General features: G+C 33.0%; 1 protein-coding gene across 1 annotated transcript; it reads left to right on the top strand.

Annotated features, from left to right (window-relative positions):
* Positions 1–8,956: 8,956 nt before the first annotated feature.
* LOC115716874 (28 kDa ribonucleoprotein, chloroplastic) lies at positions 8,957–11,432 on the top strand. The gene is made up of 4 exons (XM_030645785.2): positions 8,957–9,398; positions 9,486–9,584; positions 10,421–10,711; positions 10,977–11,432. Exons 1-4 carry the CDS (start codon positions 9,045–9,047, stop codon positions 11,169–11,171), a joined length of 939 nt encoding a protein of 312 aa, XP_030501645.2. The 5' UTR covers positions 8,957–9,044; the 3' UTR covers positions 11,172–11,432.
* Positions 11,433–16,355: the final 4,923 nt, after the last annotated feature.

Here is a 16,355-nt window from a genome sequence, read left to right on the forward strand (position 1 = left end):
TTTATAAATTATAGCAACAGTAAGTAATTACTAGGTATACCATAAGCCATAGGTTTAGATAAACTCAAACCTATAATGCTAGGAACAGGAAGTTTTGTTAAGTCTATTGAATAGACTTATAAACGAAAATTTCCTTTTATGTCCTTGTAGTAGAAAACTTTAGGTTATTCCATGTGAATGGATTAAACCATAGTTCTATTGGCTTTCTTCTTAGTTTCTTATCTTGACAATCCATTACTTGTTTAAACTCACAATGGATTTTAATCACTAGTGTCTCCCAAGTCATAAGAAGGTGAGTTCCTAGAAACTCTCCCACTACGACGAGGTACCGTGAATTATGTCGAAGAAAACTAAATGGTATTGACCTCTTTGGTTGTGACAAGACAACAGAGGCAGTGGGATCATCGTATGTTAAATAAGATGATAGAACACTTACGTAATCAAGAATTAAATATCTCTTTTATTTGCTACTTGTTTTCAGACTTAGTCATTATCTTAGAAAAGTAGTATTTGTTTGAACAAACACTTTCTTATCTATTGACTATGGGATGGTCCACCCCTAATCACTTAGAATAGCTAACAAACCATGGTTAACAGTTCTAGCATTTCTTAAGATTTTGATTAGGTCATCCATGAATCTAGTAATGATTTACATTAAGTATACAATCATTACATCATTCTGAAATTGTATTACCATAGAAGGAATTAGGCAACGACTAGTAACTAATCATCAACATGCAACTCGAAATTTCTGGGGAGGTAAGTTTGGATATAATTCAAAAATCAATTTAATGATCTTTGAACTGCATATCTACTAACTATTTCTCCACCCCTATCAGTTCGCAAGATCTTTAACCACATACCTTAATGGTTTTAACCATTGCTAGAAATTAATTTCAAACATTTCAAATTTCTTGCTAAAAGGTATAATCTAGAGTTATCGTTTGAAGAATACAACGAAAAACTCATATCCACCCCTGAATGTACATCCATCTGCGAATGAGATGAACTACTTTCAGTGGATATAGGCATATTAACTCTTTGTAGAGATTGATCTTGTCAAATCCATTATGAACAAGATACAAATGCCATAGATTAAAAAAAATGTGGTAGTGTCTATTGATGACATAGGTTTAGTTACATCAAAGAGTTCTTAGAATACTGCAAGTGGATCCTGGTCACAGAATACCTAACTCATATTCCATACAGTTTTAATCCATTAATAGAAGATGGATATAAACACTTGAGAAAGTGTAACTGTATTGTATTCTGGAATTAGAAATATAAGAAAATTTCTATTTGGAATCTAAAATTAAAGTCAAAGACTTAAATTTATACCAAATATAATGAGTAATTCTATCTTGGACCAGCACTACTAATATAACTCTAAGTCTGATTTGCCCATACAAGTAGGAGATTTCTAAGATTGAGGATTTATATCAATTGGGAATAGAATTTCGGGATTATAATCATAAGCGTCATTTAATTTCTTAAGAGAAAATATAGAATGACATGAAATGATTTATAGACCATTCATCCAATGATATGTTTTGAAGCTAATTCAAAATGAATAAGCTAAGAGGAATTAGGATAATTTCGTTTATAAATAAGAATCCAACGATGCTTCGATTAGCGAAAGTCAAAGTAATCTTATTTATATAATCTTCTTGTTTCATATCGTAAAAATACTAGTCTAAGGTGTCATCAATTGATGAACAGCTAGATGTCGCATGTACAATATTTATCTTTCGAAATCTAACACTATTATGTATGTCTAATGGTGAAAATCCACTAGGGATTTATCTCATTAGATAAACAAGCCAAGTTAGACCAACAATGAAGATTCGAAATTAAACTACAACTTAATAACAGAAAATAACAAGGTTCAATATAAATTCATACACAATTCAGAAATTATAAGCATATAGCAAGTAGGAATGACTAGTGAAAATACTAAAACATACAATCCTAAATAATTTCCAAGGTTTTCAACAAACTGATACAGTGTCCCAGTAGGCGAGAGTCAAAGCATCATTTATTGAATAGAGTTGTCAGCTCTTCTAAAATAGAAACCATTCTAGCAACCTTTTATTCGATCAAAATAAGAATCCAACGTTGTCCCGGTAGGCGAGAGTCAAGGTTATTCTCATTTTATGAGCTTCCACCATTGTTTCATGTTTCATAAGTTTATCTCTAAGTAGTCACCGTAGGGGAGAGTCTAATAGAGACGAAAACTTACAAAACACTTATCAAATGAAATCTTACGGTGTTAAATGCGTTCAACGAATAACCATCCATAGGGGGACGAAGTCTAGCGTCTCGAGGTTATATTGAAAACATTTAACTTTTGTAAGACCAACAATGGAGATCGAATATGTTAATAATAATCAAGCTCATTATTTAAAGTGAGTTGTATTTTCTTTGATTCTCTTTATTTAATCTATTTATTTTAAATATATATTTATTTAAAATTTCTAATTTAGAATGAAAAATTCTAAATACAAATTTTAATTTAATATTTATAAATTTTACTTAGATGGATATGAAAATAATATGAATTATTTCCATCTTAGTAATAATTTCCAATAAATATTTAGAAAAATATTCAATTTAAGTTGTTACAAAATTAATTTAAATTAATTTACAACTCAAATTTAATTTTCTATAAATATATATTGCATTTCGAAAAATTAAAGTATTTAAGAATACAATTTTCGAAAAATGCATATTAAAATAAAAAATAAATCCTGGAAAAATTATTCTAATTTAATGTTGGCCCAAAATTAATTAATAAAATTAATTTACAACAAAAAATATAATTTTCCTATTTAATTAAATATATAAGAAAAATTTCAAATATTTAAGTATGATGATGAAAATCAACTTAAATATTAATTTTCTATTTAATTAAATACACTAGAAAAATACTTCAAGCAAAAATATCATCTATCTAGATTTTTCTTTGACTAATTAATTCAATTTCTAATAATATACTTTAATTCAATTTATTTTAAATTAATCAATAAATGAAAAAATCATTGATTTAAGTTGATCCAAGAATTAATTAAAATAATTAATTTACAACTTAATCTATTTTTTAAATAAAATTCGAAATTCCAGCATTTAAGAAATGCAATTTCGAAATTTGATTAATAAAATAAAAAAAATATTTTGAAAATTATTTAAATTTAGTTGAAAAAAATAAATTTCAACTAAAAATAATTTTCTATTTAATTAAATGTCATGAAAAAGAAATATTTAAGTATGATGATAAAAATCAACTTAGATATTTAATTTTCAAATTAATTAAATGTATTAAATTCAAGAAATAAATAATTAAGTTTAGAGAAGGCTTAATTATTAATCTCTAGTTTAATACTAGGAAAAATATACTTAAAATAAATTGTACCAAAATTAATTAAATAATTAATTTCACAATTTATAATATTTTCCTATTTAATATTAGAAATAATAAGTAGTCTAGAAATAACTATCTAGAAAATATCTTATTTGACTAAGTATCTTTTCCACAAAATTTGAAAAAATATCTAATTTAAGTTGTATTAGAAAAAATCTAGAACTTAAATATTTTTTTAAATTTAAATTTAATTAAATATCAAAAATTAAGTTGTAACCACTTAATTTGAAAATATTCCATTTTAAGTTAATATTCGAAAAGATATTAACTTAAAAAATATCTAAAGAATCTTAATAACCAATGCCTAAAATTCCTCAACTTAATTTTGAAATTTTGAATTCAAAAGATATTCAGATTTAAGTTGGTTAGTTGTAGATAACTAAATATCAACTTAAATAAGAATATTTAATGAAAAATTTAAATTAAGTTCCGTAAAGAATCTAGATGGTTATAATTCTATATTTAATTAAATACAAGAAAATACATATAGTTTAGCTTAGAATAAAAAATAATTCTTTAAACTATATTTTTCTTAAATTAATTTCAAAATAAATGAAATTAATTATGTTGCTAATCAATTTTAATTAGGTTAAACTAGTGTAATTAACCTAGTACGCTCATTCAAATTAGGCAAATGGGCCTTCACAATTGGGGTGGTTTGTGTGAGGGGGGTGCCTTTGGGTTCAGTATGTCGTACCCACTTCTATGGCTCCCAACTCTCACACAAGGCCCAAAAGAGAGGAATTTAACCTTAATAAGAACAACTGTTATTAATTGAATAGGCCCAAAAACTAAATGGGCCTAAATAAATTCTATCAATAACTATGATAATTTATTTTAGCAACATTAACCTATATGCATCTATAATAAAATTAAACACATAGGCTCACACAGGCACACTTTGGATGGGTCCTATCATGTTGCTAGGTCATACACAGATGAAAGAAGATTGTAAATATACTGTTACAAATTATTATCTTGACCAAAGGAGCCATCGTATCATTAGATGCGGCAAAAGGTAACCATGGCTATTTGCAATCAAGTAATAATAGGTTTTAAAAACTTACAAACAAGCTAAAACACATACTCCTGCAACAGGGTTAGCTGGATAGTTGGATGTAGGATTTATTTAATTTTAAATTAAATAATTAATTTCGAAATATTATTAAAAAAGATTTTCGAAAAAAAATAAAAAAAATTTAAAAAAAAATTTCGAAAATTAATTAAATATTTAAATTTAAAATTAAACCTACAATTTTGAAAAATTAGGTTTCAACCAACCTAAATATCATTTCAAAAATTTGCTAACTACTTTTAAATTTTAAATATTATTTTATAAATAAAAATTAAATAAAAAATTAGAAAAGATAAATAAATATCTTTTTCAAATTTTAAATGTAATTTAAATAAATAAAATAACAAAATTTAAAAAAAAAATTAGCAAAATATCTTACATCTATTTAAAATTACATGATTATAAATATCTTATTTTAAATTTAAATAAGGTCAAAATATCTAAAAAGATTTAATTAAAAAATCTTAAAAGATAAGATATTTTTAAAATATCTTAAAAGATAAGATATTTTTTAAAATATCTTAAAAGATATTATAAATATCTTAAAAGATATTATAAATATCTTAAAATATCTGACCTTAAATTTAAAAAAAAATATAATCAAATTTAAAAATAAGATATATTTTTAAGCAAAAAGATAAATACTAATTCTATTCAAATTCAAATTACACTAATATCTTGAATTAAATTAAAAAAAAAATTTAAATTAATTCAAAATGATAATTAGAATTGAATTAGGAATAGTAATAGTGTATATACAAAACCATACAAAAAATTGGAAGCTAATTCCATGAAAAAGTATGAAAAATTGAAGAAAATAGGAAAAATTCGAAACTGTACGGACAGTTCTGCGATCGCAGAAAACTATCAGCACAGCCTCGATTTTGTCAAATCTTCAAAAAATCATAACTAATTCAAATAAAATCCAAATTGAGTTCTGTAAAAGGCTAACTTGCTTAATTTTTTCCATACTATCCAATAAAAATAATTCCAGAAACGAAATAACAATTATTTTTCACGAAAATTTCACAATCATCAATCAATCATCAAATAACACTCAATACAACATGATACCATCCAAAGAACATACAAACAATCGTTTTAAAGTCCAAATTTCTTGCAAGTAAATCAATTACCATGGCTCTGATACCAGTTGTTGGAAATTATTTTACCAGGATCTTAGATCTACTCACAAGTATGTTTATTAACATCCTAAATATGAACTTTCTAAAACGATGAAATAAACACATATAAAGTTTAAGAAACCTTACATTGGGTGCAGCGGAATATACTGACTCCTTCCGTTCAGATATCTAGCCCTTGATTCCTTTCTGTAGCAGAGCATTATCAATATCTGAACCTGGATCTCTTTCTCTGAATCTTTGATGCTGAAACTCCTTTGTTGATGATCTTTCTTCACGATCTTCCTCACTATGATTGAGGTATCACTTGATGTGTGTGGGCACTACTCATACACTAAGGATTTCGAAATTATCAAGGAAGAAGAGAGAGAGTGGTCAGCTAAAGATAGGGAGAGAGAAGGCTCAATTTTTCTGAATAGAAAAAGTCAGAAGAAAAGTGCAATTTTCCTGAAGCCTTCACTATCTATTTATAGCATTCCTACTAGGGTTAGATTTGAATTATATGGCATTAAAATAATGAAAAAAATCAGTTTAAATTTCCTACAAAAGTGGCTGGCCCTAAACTTAGTGGATTGGGCCTTGCTTTTTGCAATTTTGCAATTTTAACACCTTTTGTATCTGATTTTCTCAAAAATGCCAATTTCCTAATTCAACCATTTAAATGCCAATTCTAACTATTTAATAACTATAAATAATTATTAAATAATATTGTCATTTATCATATTTATTAATTGAACCATACAAAGTATCATAATTAACAAATATGCCCCTATAAACTCTTTCTTTACAATTTCGCCCTTACTTAGTGAAAAATTCACAAATAGACATAGTCTAATTTGAGAATTATAATTGATTAATCAAAACCAATTACATGAGTCTTACAAGCAATATTATCTCAACTAGTGGGGGGACCATGGATCTATATAACCGAGCTTCCAATAAGTAGATCAAGAATTTAACACTAAAATTCACTAACTTATTAATTCTTCGTTGAATCCACGCATAGAACTTAGAATTGCACTCTCAGTATATAGAATGCTCTATATGTTCCACCATATAGACACATCATTAGTTATCCATTGTTATAATCCTAATTTGATCAATGATCCTCTATATGAATGATCTACACTGTAAAGGGATTAAATTACCGTTACACCCTACAATGTATTTATTCCTTAAAACACTTGACCCCGTATAAATGATATTTCAGCTTATGTGAAATGAGTACTCCACCATTTATGTTCGTTTGGTCAAGCTCGAAGGAGATCATCCTTTGCTTACTATTCGCCAGATAGAAGCTATAGATTCCATGTTTATGATAGCGCTCCCACTCAATTGAACTACCGTGTTCCCAAAATGTACGTATCACCCTGACCTAAAAGTAGGCTTAACTAACAAATCAAAGAACACGAATAGCCTTTCAAGATTGAGCCTAATCATAACAGGATTAAGATCATTTGATCTAGGATCAACTAGGCGATATTGACTTGAATAGATATTACGGTAAGTTTAATAAATCTAAGTCAAAGTTCAATATCGGTCCCTTCCGATGCATACTCCATGCATCCAACCTGAGCTTTACTTTAACCAATGTTCTGGAAAGAACATAGTATTTCTCCAAATACAAGTAAACTCTTGTTGTAGATTATCATATCAGTAAAACCCTGTGTCTGATAAATCTAGGAAACTTTATTCACATAGTCATGTTTACTTTCCAATGTGTTGACGGCACAATAAACAGGATCAAGTATGTGAAAAGGGTTTCAGATGAATTTATACATTATGTACATATAATCATGAAATAAATCATGTGAACCATGCAACATTAAATGTTATTTCTGATCTATATTAATAAGTAAATCTGATTATATTGAAATGAGTTTTATTTAGGGCATAAAACCCAACAAGATCTCCACGTCAGCATCAGTCTTAGTGCATCCGAGAACATATAAGTGCTTTCGGGATCACAGACCAAAAGGCACTCGCTGGAGAGGCTTTTGGATAGGATAAAACTAGGGCTGTTCATATAAACCAGGAAATCGCGGTTTAAATTCGGACCACTACAATCCGAACCATTGTAAACCGTAACCGGGAAAATTATTTTTGGTGGTTTGGTCAATCCGGATCGTTTACGTCGTAATGGTTCGGTTGTAGTTCGTAATATATAATTAACGGTTAAACCGGACCGAACCGTTTATAATAAATAATTAATTTATACATTTTTTTTTATATATGACTATATGTATAATTTAGAACTTTTTTGTGTGTCAAGTTTTTTATTGCATAAATTTTAGATTTTTATGTTATGTTTGACTTTTGAGAATGTTTTTATATCATTATTTATATCTTATAGATCTATTGCTTATTATGTTAAATATATATTTTGAAAAATAAAATTAAAAACTTAGTAAAAATAGTACAATTACTAAAAAATATGAATAATTATCAATTCCACATAAACCGTGGTTTCTAACCAAACCAAACCGTTCTTAATGGTTTGGTTTGGTTTGGTTTGAGAAATTTTTTGGTCTAGTTTGGTTTTTAATATTGAAAAAATCGTTATACTGGTTTGGTTCAAAACTTATGAAAATCCATACCAAACCAATCCGTGAACACCCCTAGATAAAACCAGCTGGAGTTGACTATTCGGAACTGTCTTTCAGGGAGAACAACCTTCCAGGAAGAGTATCTAGCTGTCCAGAACTCCTTTTCCAGAGAAGGGCTAGCTATCCTAAAGACTGAATTCGGAGTGGACATGATAGTCATTCGGGAACTCCCTTCTAGACTCAACTATCATTCCACAAGACTCCTTTCGGGATGGACAAGTTAGTTGTCCTGAAACAATATCCGGGAGACACCTAATTTTTCAAGAGCATTTTTTGGAGAACTTTTCATTTGGAAAAACTATACCACAAAACAGAAATGTTGAAATTTGCAAATATATATATGAGCTCAATGGCTATCTTGAAGTCGACAGGGCATTGAGTCTAAGATTGTTATGATAAACTCAATAGAATTTCGTAGCACTTTATAGTATTCGATGCGTGCTCAATGACATACTTGCAAGATGTATAATTTTTTAATACTTAAGTGTCCATTTGAGGTGATTTGTTTATTGCCAATTTCGTGATGAGAATTGCTTAAAAGTATTATTGGTGTCTAATACTTTCAATCGTAAGGGCACTACTTATGAAATATATTGTTGGTGCTCAATAAAAATGCTCTTTACTTATTCTTAAAAAAATTGAGAAAATCCATAAAAATATAGAGAAAACCACAAAAATATTTATTTTCATTTGTAAAATCTTCAATAAAAGATGTGAAATGACTAATTTGCCCATAGCATGAATAGATAGCTTATCCCTTTATCTTATGTTTCTCCAATCTTTTGAGCTTACAGAACACAACAATGGCGACATTGGAAGCTTCGTTCTCTATCTGCTCATTTCACTCCTCTTCTTCGTCTTCTTCATCAGCCACCAAACTCGCTTCATTCCCCAAAACATTAGCCTACCCATTAAAGCTCAACTCACCCAAACCCACCATTGTTCTTCCCCACAAAGCATTCTTTTCTCCACTCACAAGAAAACCCAGCTTCCAACTATGCTGCGCGGTTCAGGAAATCGCCGTAGAAGAAAACCCAGAAGTAACCCAAGTCGAGAACCAGAAGAGAAAGCTGTACGTGGTCAATCTTCCATGGTCTCTTTCTGTAGTAGACATAAAAGAACTCTTTGGCTCCTGTGGGACTGTTTCGGACGTTGAGGTTTTCAATCCTCCATTCTCATTTTCCTGTGAGCTCATTTCTATGGCTTTCTTATAATATTTTTTGTATTTGGATTTTTTGTTGTAGATTATAAAGCAAGAAGATGGAAAGAACAGAGGGTTTGCTTTTGTGACAATGTCTTCTGGGGATGAAGCTCAGGCTGCTATTGAAAAGTTTAATCTTCAGGTTAATTAGCTTATTTTGGTTTGTGATTATGGCTTTCATGAATCAATTTCTTCTCAGATACTAGAAATTGGAAGATTATTTGTGTTATATTAAGTTCTAGTTTCATCATTCTTTATCAAGAACTGAAAAATAAATTTAATGTGTGTGTTCATATGTGTACTTGGCAGTTAATTGATATACTCAAACTTTGGTTTTGGCTCCTAAATAAACATTATTACTTTATGGGCATTTAGTTCTATGTTTAAATTGTATAGTGTTTCAGTTTGATGACTTAGTTTTGTATCTAGTTTTACTTGGATGAATTGTTTCCAAGCTATAGGGAATTTAGGTAGTTTCAAGTTTATTGAATGGTAAATCAGTTTAGAAAGATAACCCAAGAGGGGTAGCTTAAATGGTCAGGCATGTGGTTTGCTCCCACAAGGTCTGAGGTTCGAGTCCCTCGTGGGTTCCTACATAGTTATAGTTTTCTAGTCCCAAATTATTACAGAGTTAAGTGGTGGTACTAGTTTCAGAAAAAAGAAAATCAGTTTCGAAAGATTAGCTACATTTTCGAATTGAGATTGACTGTTTCAGCTCCAAGCAATGAGATAGCAATATAGATATTGCTATAATGTTTGAGAATTAAGATTATTTGTAGTTGTAGTTTCAATTTCTGAGAAGGTAGTTTCGAAGAACTAGGCTGTATGGAGATAATTTCTTGTTGAATCAGCCATTCTAAGTTTCTTATTATTACTTTATCATATTTGTTTTCAGTTGATGAGTTTACTGTTTGGTACTTGTAAACGAATTTGTATGCATTTCTCAAATGGCAACAACACATTGGTTTGGTGATGCAGGAAGTATCAGGCAGAGTTATCAGGGTTGAATTTGCAAAGCGTTTCAAAAAACCATCTCCCCCTCGTCCTCCTGGCCCCCGTCCTGGGGAGACACACCATAAGCTTTATGTGTCTAATCTCGAATGGAAAGCAAGATCAACCCATCTTAGAGATTTGTTTTCTGAAAATTTTAATCCAGTTTCAGCCAGGGTTGTATTTGATGCTCCTAAAGGAAGATCTTCAGGGTATGGATTTGTTTCTTTTGCCACAAGAGAGGAAGCTGAGGCTGCATTGTCATCTTTGGATGGAAAGGTAATAGAGTTGATCAGTATATTGGACTTCTTATACAACTTTTATATACTTTTTGCATGAAATATTGCTGCACCCTTAGGCTCATCTTGTTAGGTTCAAGAGGCAAATTAGCACACTGACCCCCCGAAAACCAAGAGAACATCTCTCTTGTTTACATATAATTGATTCAAAGTCCAGTACCAGAACCCTTTTCAGTTGGATAAATCACTTACATTAATGTTAGATTGTGGACAAGTATTTCAACCTTCTATACTTCCTGTTGCAGGAATTGTTGGGCCGACCGCTTCGCTTAAAGTTCAGCGAAAGAAAAGTGGATCAATCTAAAACCCAAAAGGAAGAGGGGATCACCTTAGAGGGCGAGACTGAAAGCCAGAAGGAAGAGGAAACCACCTTAGAGGGTCAGACCGAAAACCAAATGGAAGAGGAAATCACCTTGGAGGGTCAAACCGAAGAGTCATAGACTCAAAGCTCCACTCAATACATGGTTTTGGCTATGTTGATGTATTGCTCAGAAAGTTGTGAAGATCAGAAATTTTGACCCCGTCGCGCCCTTATGTAAGATAGAAGGTTTTCACAGTTCTAAATTTTGTATTTATATTTGTTTTCCTTCTCTTAGTATTATAGGGAGTAATTTACAGTTACACTACTTTCATACTAAAATGTTCACCATTGCTGCTGAAAAATCATGTTTGTTCAATGAAAATGTATTATTAATACCTTAGAGTTAGGCATTAGTTGATGTTGATCATTCCATCTTTACAGTGGCCCATCAAATGTTGGGAGTGAAATTAAGTGTGCCTTCACCACCAAGTCCCTTGAAGACTCCAATTCATGTTTGAATTAGTTGTGCATGTTCTTAGTGTTTACAAGTCCATTATGGCTATTGTTTTTATTTTTTGGTATCAACCATTTTGTGGTCATCTTCATACATCTAAGAACTCTGTATATGGGTATCATACTATCATAGGGATTGTCTTCTATACCAAGGGGCTGGTTGGTTGGGCTAATAGAAGTTACTTCTGGGCTTACAAAGCTTCAAAAGTGTATTGGCCGCTGTTTCGGTTTTCGGCGAATTTCAGTTCTTAGCTCTGATTTTTTTTTACTAGTTATAAAAGCTTTTTAAGGAAGAGGTTTTCTGAGAAAAGAAGATAAAAGTTGAAGTAGAAGTTTAGCCAAACAGACCCTAGTGTAAGTGATCCTTAAACTTTCTATTGAAGTAAATTTGGAAAACCATATTGGTCTTTTTATTTGTTATGGTCATTATGAAATTCCGTACCACCAGGCCCGGCCCTAGGCATAGGCGGGCTAGGCTTGTGCCTAGGGCCCACCCAGCGCAGGGGCCCAAAATTTTTTTTCTCTTTTAAAATTATACATTTTTTTACCGATTTTGAAAAATATCACATTTTTTCTAACATAAGGGTCCAATTTTTTTTTTTCCCTATGGCTTACTTTATTTCAGGGCCGGCCCTGCGTACCACAATAAGTTTTCTTTAAGTGGTATTTGGTTGGAGGTAATGAAATGGGAAGAAAAATAATTTTTATTTTATCTGTTTGGTTGTATTTTAAAGTATTAGAATATTATTTCAATAGAATGTCCTTTCTATTATTTTGATAGAATGACTATTCCATTTTGTATTGGAAGGAAAAACCATTTCAAAGTAACACAACAAAAAATTTAATGATTTTTTTTTATCATTTTTTTGTTATTCCTTTTTTTTTTTGATGAAATATCAACTTCATTAAATTAACATTCTGAGTACAAAACATCCAGAATGGCAACTGGAGCATCAGACACAGAAATACTACGACCAGATAAGTACCGTGACATCCTAGCAACAGTATGTGCTAGGCGGTTTGCTGATCGTTTAACAAAACAAACTTTTATTAAAGGTAAAGCAAGCAAAAGAGAGCGACAGTCTAGAGCAAGATTTCCAAAGATGGAACAAAGTGATGAGCGGCTACGAATAGCTTGGATAGAGACTAAACTGTCAGATTCAAGAACAACATTCTGCCAACCTTTACGTTTGATCCAACTTAGAGCTTCTTTGATGCCCATAATCTCAACAACCTCTGGCGTGAAGGCACCATTAGAGCAGTGAGCTATGGCATCAATAAGGGAACCTGAGTCGTTTCTGGCAACTATTCCATAACCATATTGGTTATCACTAGCAAAGATCGCAGCATCAACATTTACCTTGATTGTGTTTGTTTCAGGTTTAGTCCATAGCTCAGCTCCATCATCAGAACTACCAAAATAGATATGAGATAGAGAGTTGTTTTCCTGAGCTTTACGCCAGTGATCAAGGGCAATGCGTGCTGAAGAGAGAACATTTGCAACAGTGAGAAACTTTTCTTTCCAAACAATTGAGTTTCGAGCTTTCCATAGAGACCACGCAACCATAACCAGTGAACAGACTCGTTCAGTATCAGGAGACTGGAAGAGACTATCCAACCAGCTAGCAAATGAGTGATCAAGAGAGACCCCGGCTGGAAGACCCATATGGTGCCAACAAGAAGAAGCAAAATTGCAAGAAAGCAGATATGTGAAGTAGTTTCGTATAAAGCAGCTCGGCGTGTGGCGTACAAGATGGAACGTCGACATGCTTGATTCTGAGATTGACACACGTTGGCAGACTCCCAGATGCAGCACGCCAAAGAAAGTTACGCACCTTTGGTGGGATTTTTAGTTGCCAAAGGTTTTGCCAAAAACCTGAATTGTTGCTGCCAGTTCTAGAGTCTTTTGAAGCTTGAAGAAGGCGGTAAGCACTTTTGACAGAGAAATGACCAGAGCTTTCATTAGACCAGGACCAGAAGTCAGATGAAGCTGAGAAGCTGAGAGGGATGCTTAAAATTAAATTAGCGTCCCTTTCATTAAACATGTCTCGAACCAAATCAGTATCCCAACTTCTTTCATCAATAGAGAACAATGAGCTAACATTGTGACCAATAAGACCAATATGGGAAGAAGTGATATAAGGATTACCAGGGTCGGGGAGCCAAGGGTGGTGCAGAATGGTAGTAGAAGAGCCAGTACCAATTGTTCTCCTAACTCCTTGACGAAGCAGATCCATAGCACTCCAAATACTGCGCCAAACAAAACTAGGATTTCGGCCCAAATCTGCTGCGAGAAGATTATCATGGGGGAAGTAACGAGCTTTGTAAATCCTGGATACAAGAGAATCTGGATAACACAGCAATCTCCATCCTTGCTTAGCTAGCATAGCTAAGTTAAAATCATGTAGAAGGCGAAAGCCTAAACCACCTTCATCCTTTGAGCGAGAGAGACGGTCCCAGTTCATCCAAATAATGCCATTTCCTTTGCTACTTGTAGTTTTCCACCAAAAACGAGCCATTAGTTTTTCAATTTCATCGCAAGTGCCTAGAGGGATGAGGAAGACACTCATAGCATAAGTGGGGAGAGATTGGACCACAGTTTTCAAAAGAATTTCCTTACCCGCATTTGACAACAACTTACCAGTCCAGCTGTTAATTCGATTCAAAACTTTGTTCTTGAGAAAGCCTAGAATAGCCTTCTTGTTCCTCCCAATTATATTAGGGAGGCCCAAATACAGGCTGTTTTCAGAGGCTTCGGGCATGTGAAGCAGCGAACATATATTGTGTCGAAGTTGCTCATTCACATTAGGACTAAAGAAAACTGAAGACTTGGACAGATTAATCTGTTGACCCGATGCAGTTTCAAATTGACGAAGCAAGGACAAGACACTACCGGCGCCCCCAGCATTAGCTTGACAAAAAACATAACTATCATCAGCGAACAGCAGATGAGAGACCAGGGGTGCACCTTGAGCAACACGGCACCCTTGAAGTAAGCGATCCCTTGCAAACCGAGATATCAAGGCTGAGAAGCCTTCAGCACAGATAATGAACAAGTAAGTGGATAACGGGTCGCCTTGACGGATGCCACGAGAAGGAGTGATCGGTCCCATGGTATGACCATTATGAAAAATAGAGTATCGGACACTAGTCACACAAGCCATAATCAAGTTGATCCATCTTTGATCAAAGCCCATTTGAAGCATAACTGCTTGTAAATATCCCCATTCGACACGGTCATAGGCTTTGCTCATGTCCAGCTTGAGCGCCATGTAACCTTTTTTCCCATGAACCTTTCTCTTAAGATAGTGCATAATTTCGAAGGCTATCATGATGTTGTCAGAGATCAGACGTCCCGGAATAAAAGCACTCTGAGTGGGAGAGATGATTTGATCAATGAGAAGCTTCATACGATTAGCAAGGACTTTTGCAATAACCTTGTAAACAACATTACACAAAGCAATCGGACGAAGATCATTCATATTACTCGGAGACTTCTTTTTTGGAACCAGCACCAAGTTTGTATCATTTAGGTGACAAGGAAAAGAACCCGAAGCAAAAAAATCACATGTAGTAGAAACCAGATCCGAACCAACTATATGCCAATATTTTTGAAAAAAACCTGGCCCCATTCCGTCGGGTCCCGGTGCTTTATCGGGATGCATTTGAAATAGGGCCGTCCGAACCTCATCACTAGAAACCGCTTTTAACAACTCAGCATTTTGATCAGTAGAGACCGAACAAGAAATACCATTCACAACAGTATCCCAATTTGCATTCCCAGCAGTAAAAATAGAGGTAAAATAATCAACAATTACCTCTTTTAACCCGCTGTCCCAAGTAGTCCAAACACCAGAGTTATTTTGGAGAGACTGAATATTGTTGCTGCGCTTACGATTGCTGGCCATAGCATGAAAAAATTTTGAATTTTTGTCCCCACTATGAAGCCAAAATTGCTTGGACCTTTGCTTCCAATAGAGCTCTTGTTGAGCAAGAATCTCAAAGTAGTTATTTTGCTCAGAACCGAAGGTAGCAATTGAAGAAGGATCGGAATTACCTTTAAGAGAAGTGAGGATGGCTTTGCTTTGTTTGAGACGCTTTTTGAAATTGCAAGTTAAACTCCTCCCCCAATCTTCTAATTGTTTGCTGCAGATGGAAATCTTTTCAAGAAGGGGCAGTTGTGCATTGTTGTCCCAGCAGGCCTGGACAATTTGAGCGCAAAGAGGTTCTCTAGTCCACGCATTCTCGAAGCGAAAATGGTGAACCAAAACAGTAGGAGCAGCTGGAGAAATATCAAGGAAGAGTGGTGTGTGGTCCGAAGAGGAGAAATCACCATTTGTGAGAATTGCAGAAGGAAAAGAGTCGAGCCAAAAAGAAGAAACGAGAGCCTTGTCTAGACGGATTTCGACCCAATTACTTGTGCCTTTACCTCGTTCCCAGGTGTAAGGGTGGCCGTGGAGATCCATATCAGTGAGGTTGCATTGAGAAAGAACCTCCTGGAAGCCTTCGATCAAGTGAGAAGGGTACGGACGCCCTCCTTTTTTCTCATCTTGGCTTCCAATATTGTTAATGTCTCCTATGATACACCAAGGTAGGAGAGATTCGGTGGAGAGGGTACGGACGACAGAAATAAAAAGATTGGCCACGACAGAGAAATACAATGCACACACGACAGAAATAAACATAAGACAGAAAAAACAAGAAAGAACTTTTAGAACTTTTAGAACAAAACAGACACACTCAAGGAGAGAGACAGAGCAAAACTCTCAAAAAAAGAGAGACAACCAAACAGATTTTTTTATTTTTTTAT

The sequence above is a fragment of the Cannabis sativa genome, chromosome 5 (assembly GCF_029168945.1).
Source record: "Cannabis sativa cultivar Pink pepper isolate KNU-18-1 chromosome 5, ASM2916894v1, whole genome shotgun sequence".
Classification (NCBI taxonomy): Eukaryota; Viridiplantae; Streptophyta; class Magnoliopsida; order Rosales; family Cannabaceae; genus Cannabis; species Cannabis sativa.

Coding starts and splice junctions, on each gene's coding strand:
- LOC115716874 (XM_030645785.2), top strand. CDS start 9,045: ATGGCGACATTGGAAGCTTCGTTCTCTATCTGCTCATTTCACTCCTCT. Junction 9,585..10,420: donor TTGAAAAGTTTAATCTTCAG/GTTAATTAGCTT, acceptor TTGGTGATGCAG/GAAGTATCAGGCAGAGTTAT. Junction 10,712..10,976: donor TGTCATCTTTGGATGGAAAG/GTAATAGAGTTG, acceptor TTCCTGTTGCAG/GAATTGTTGGGCCGACCGCT.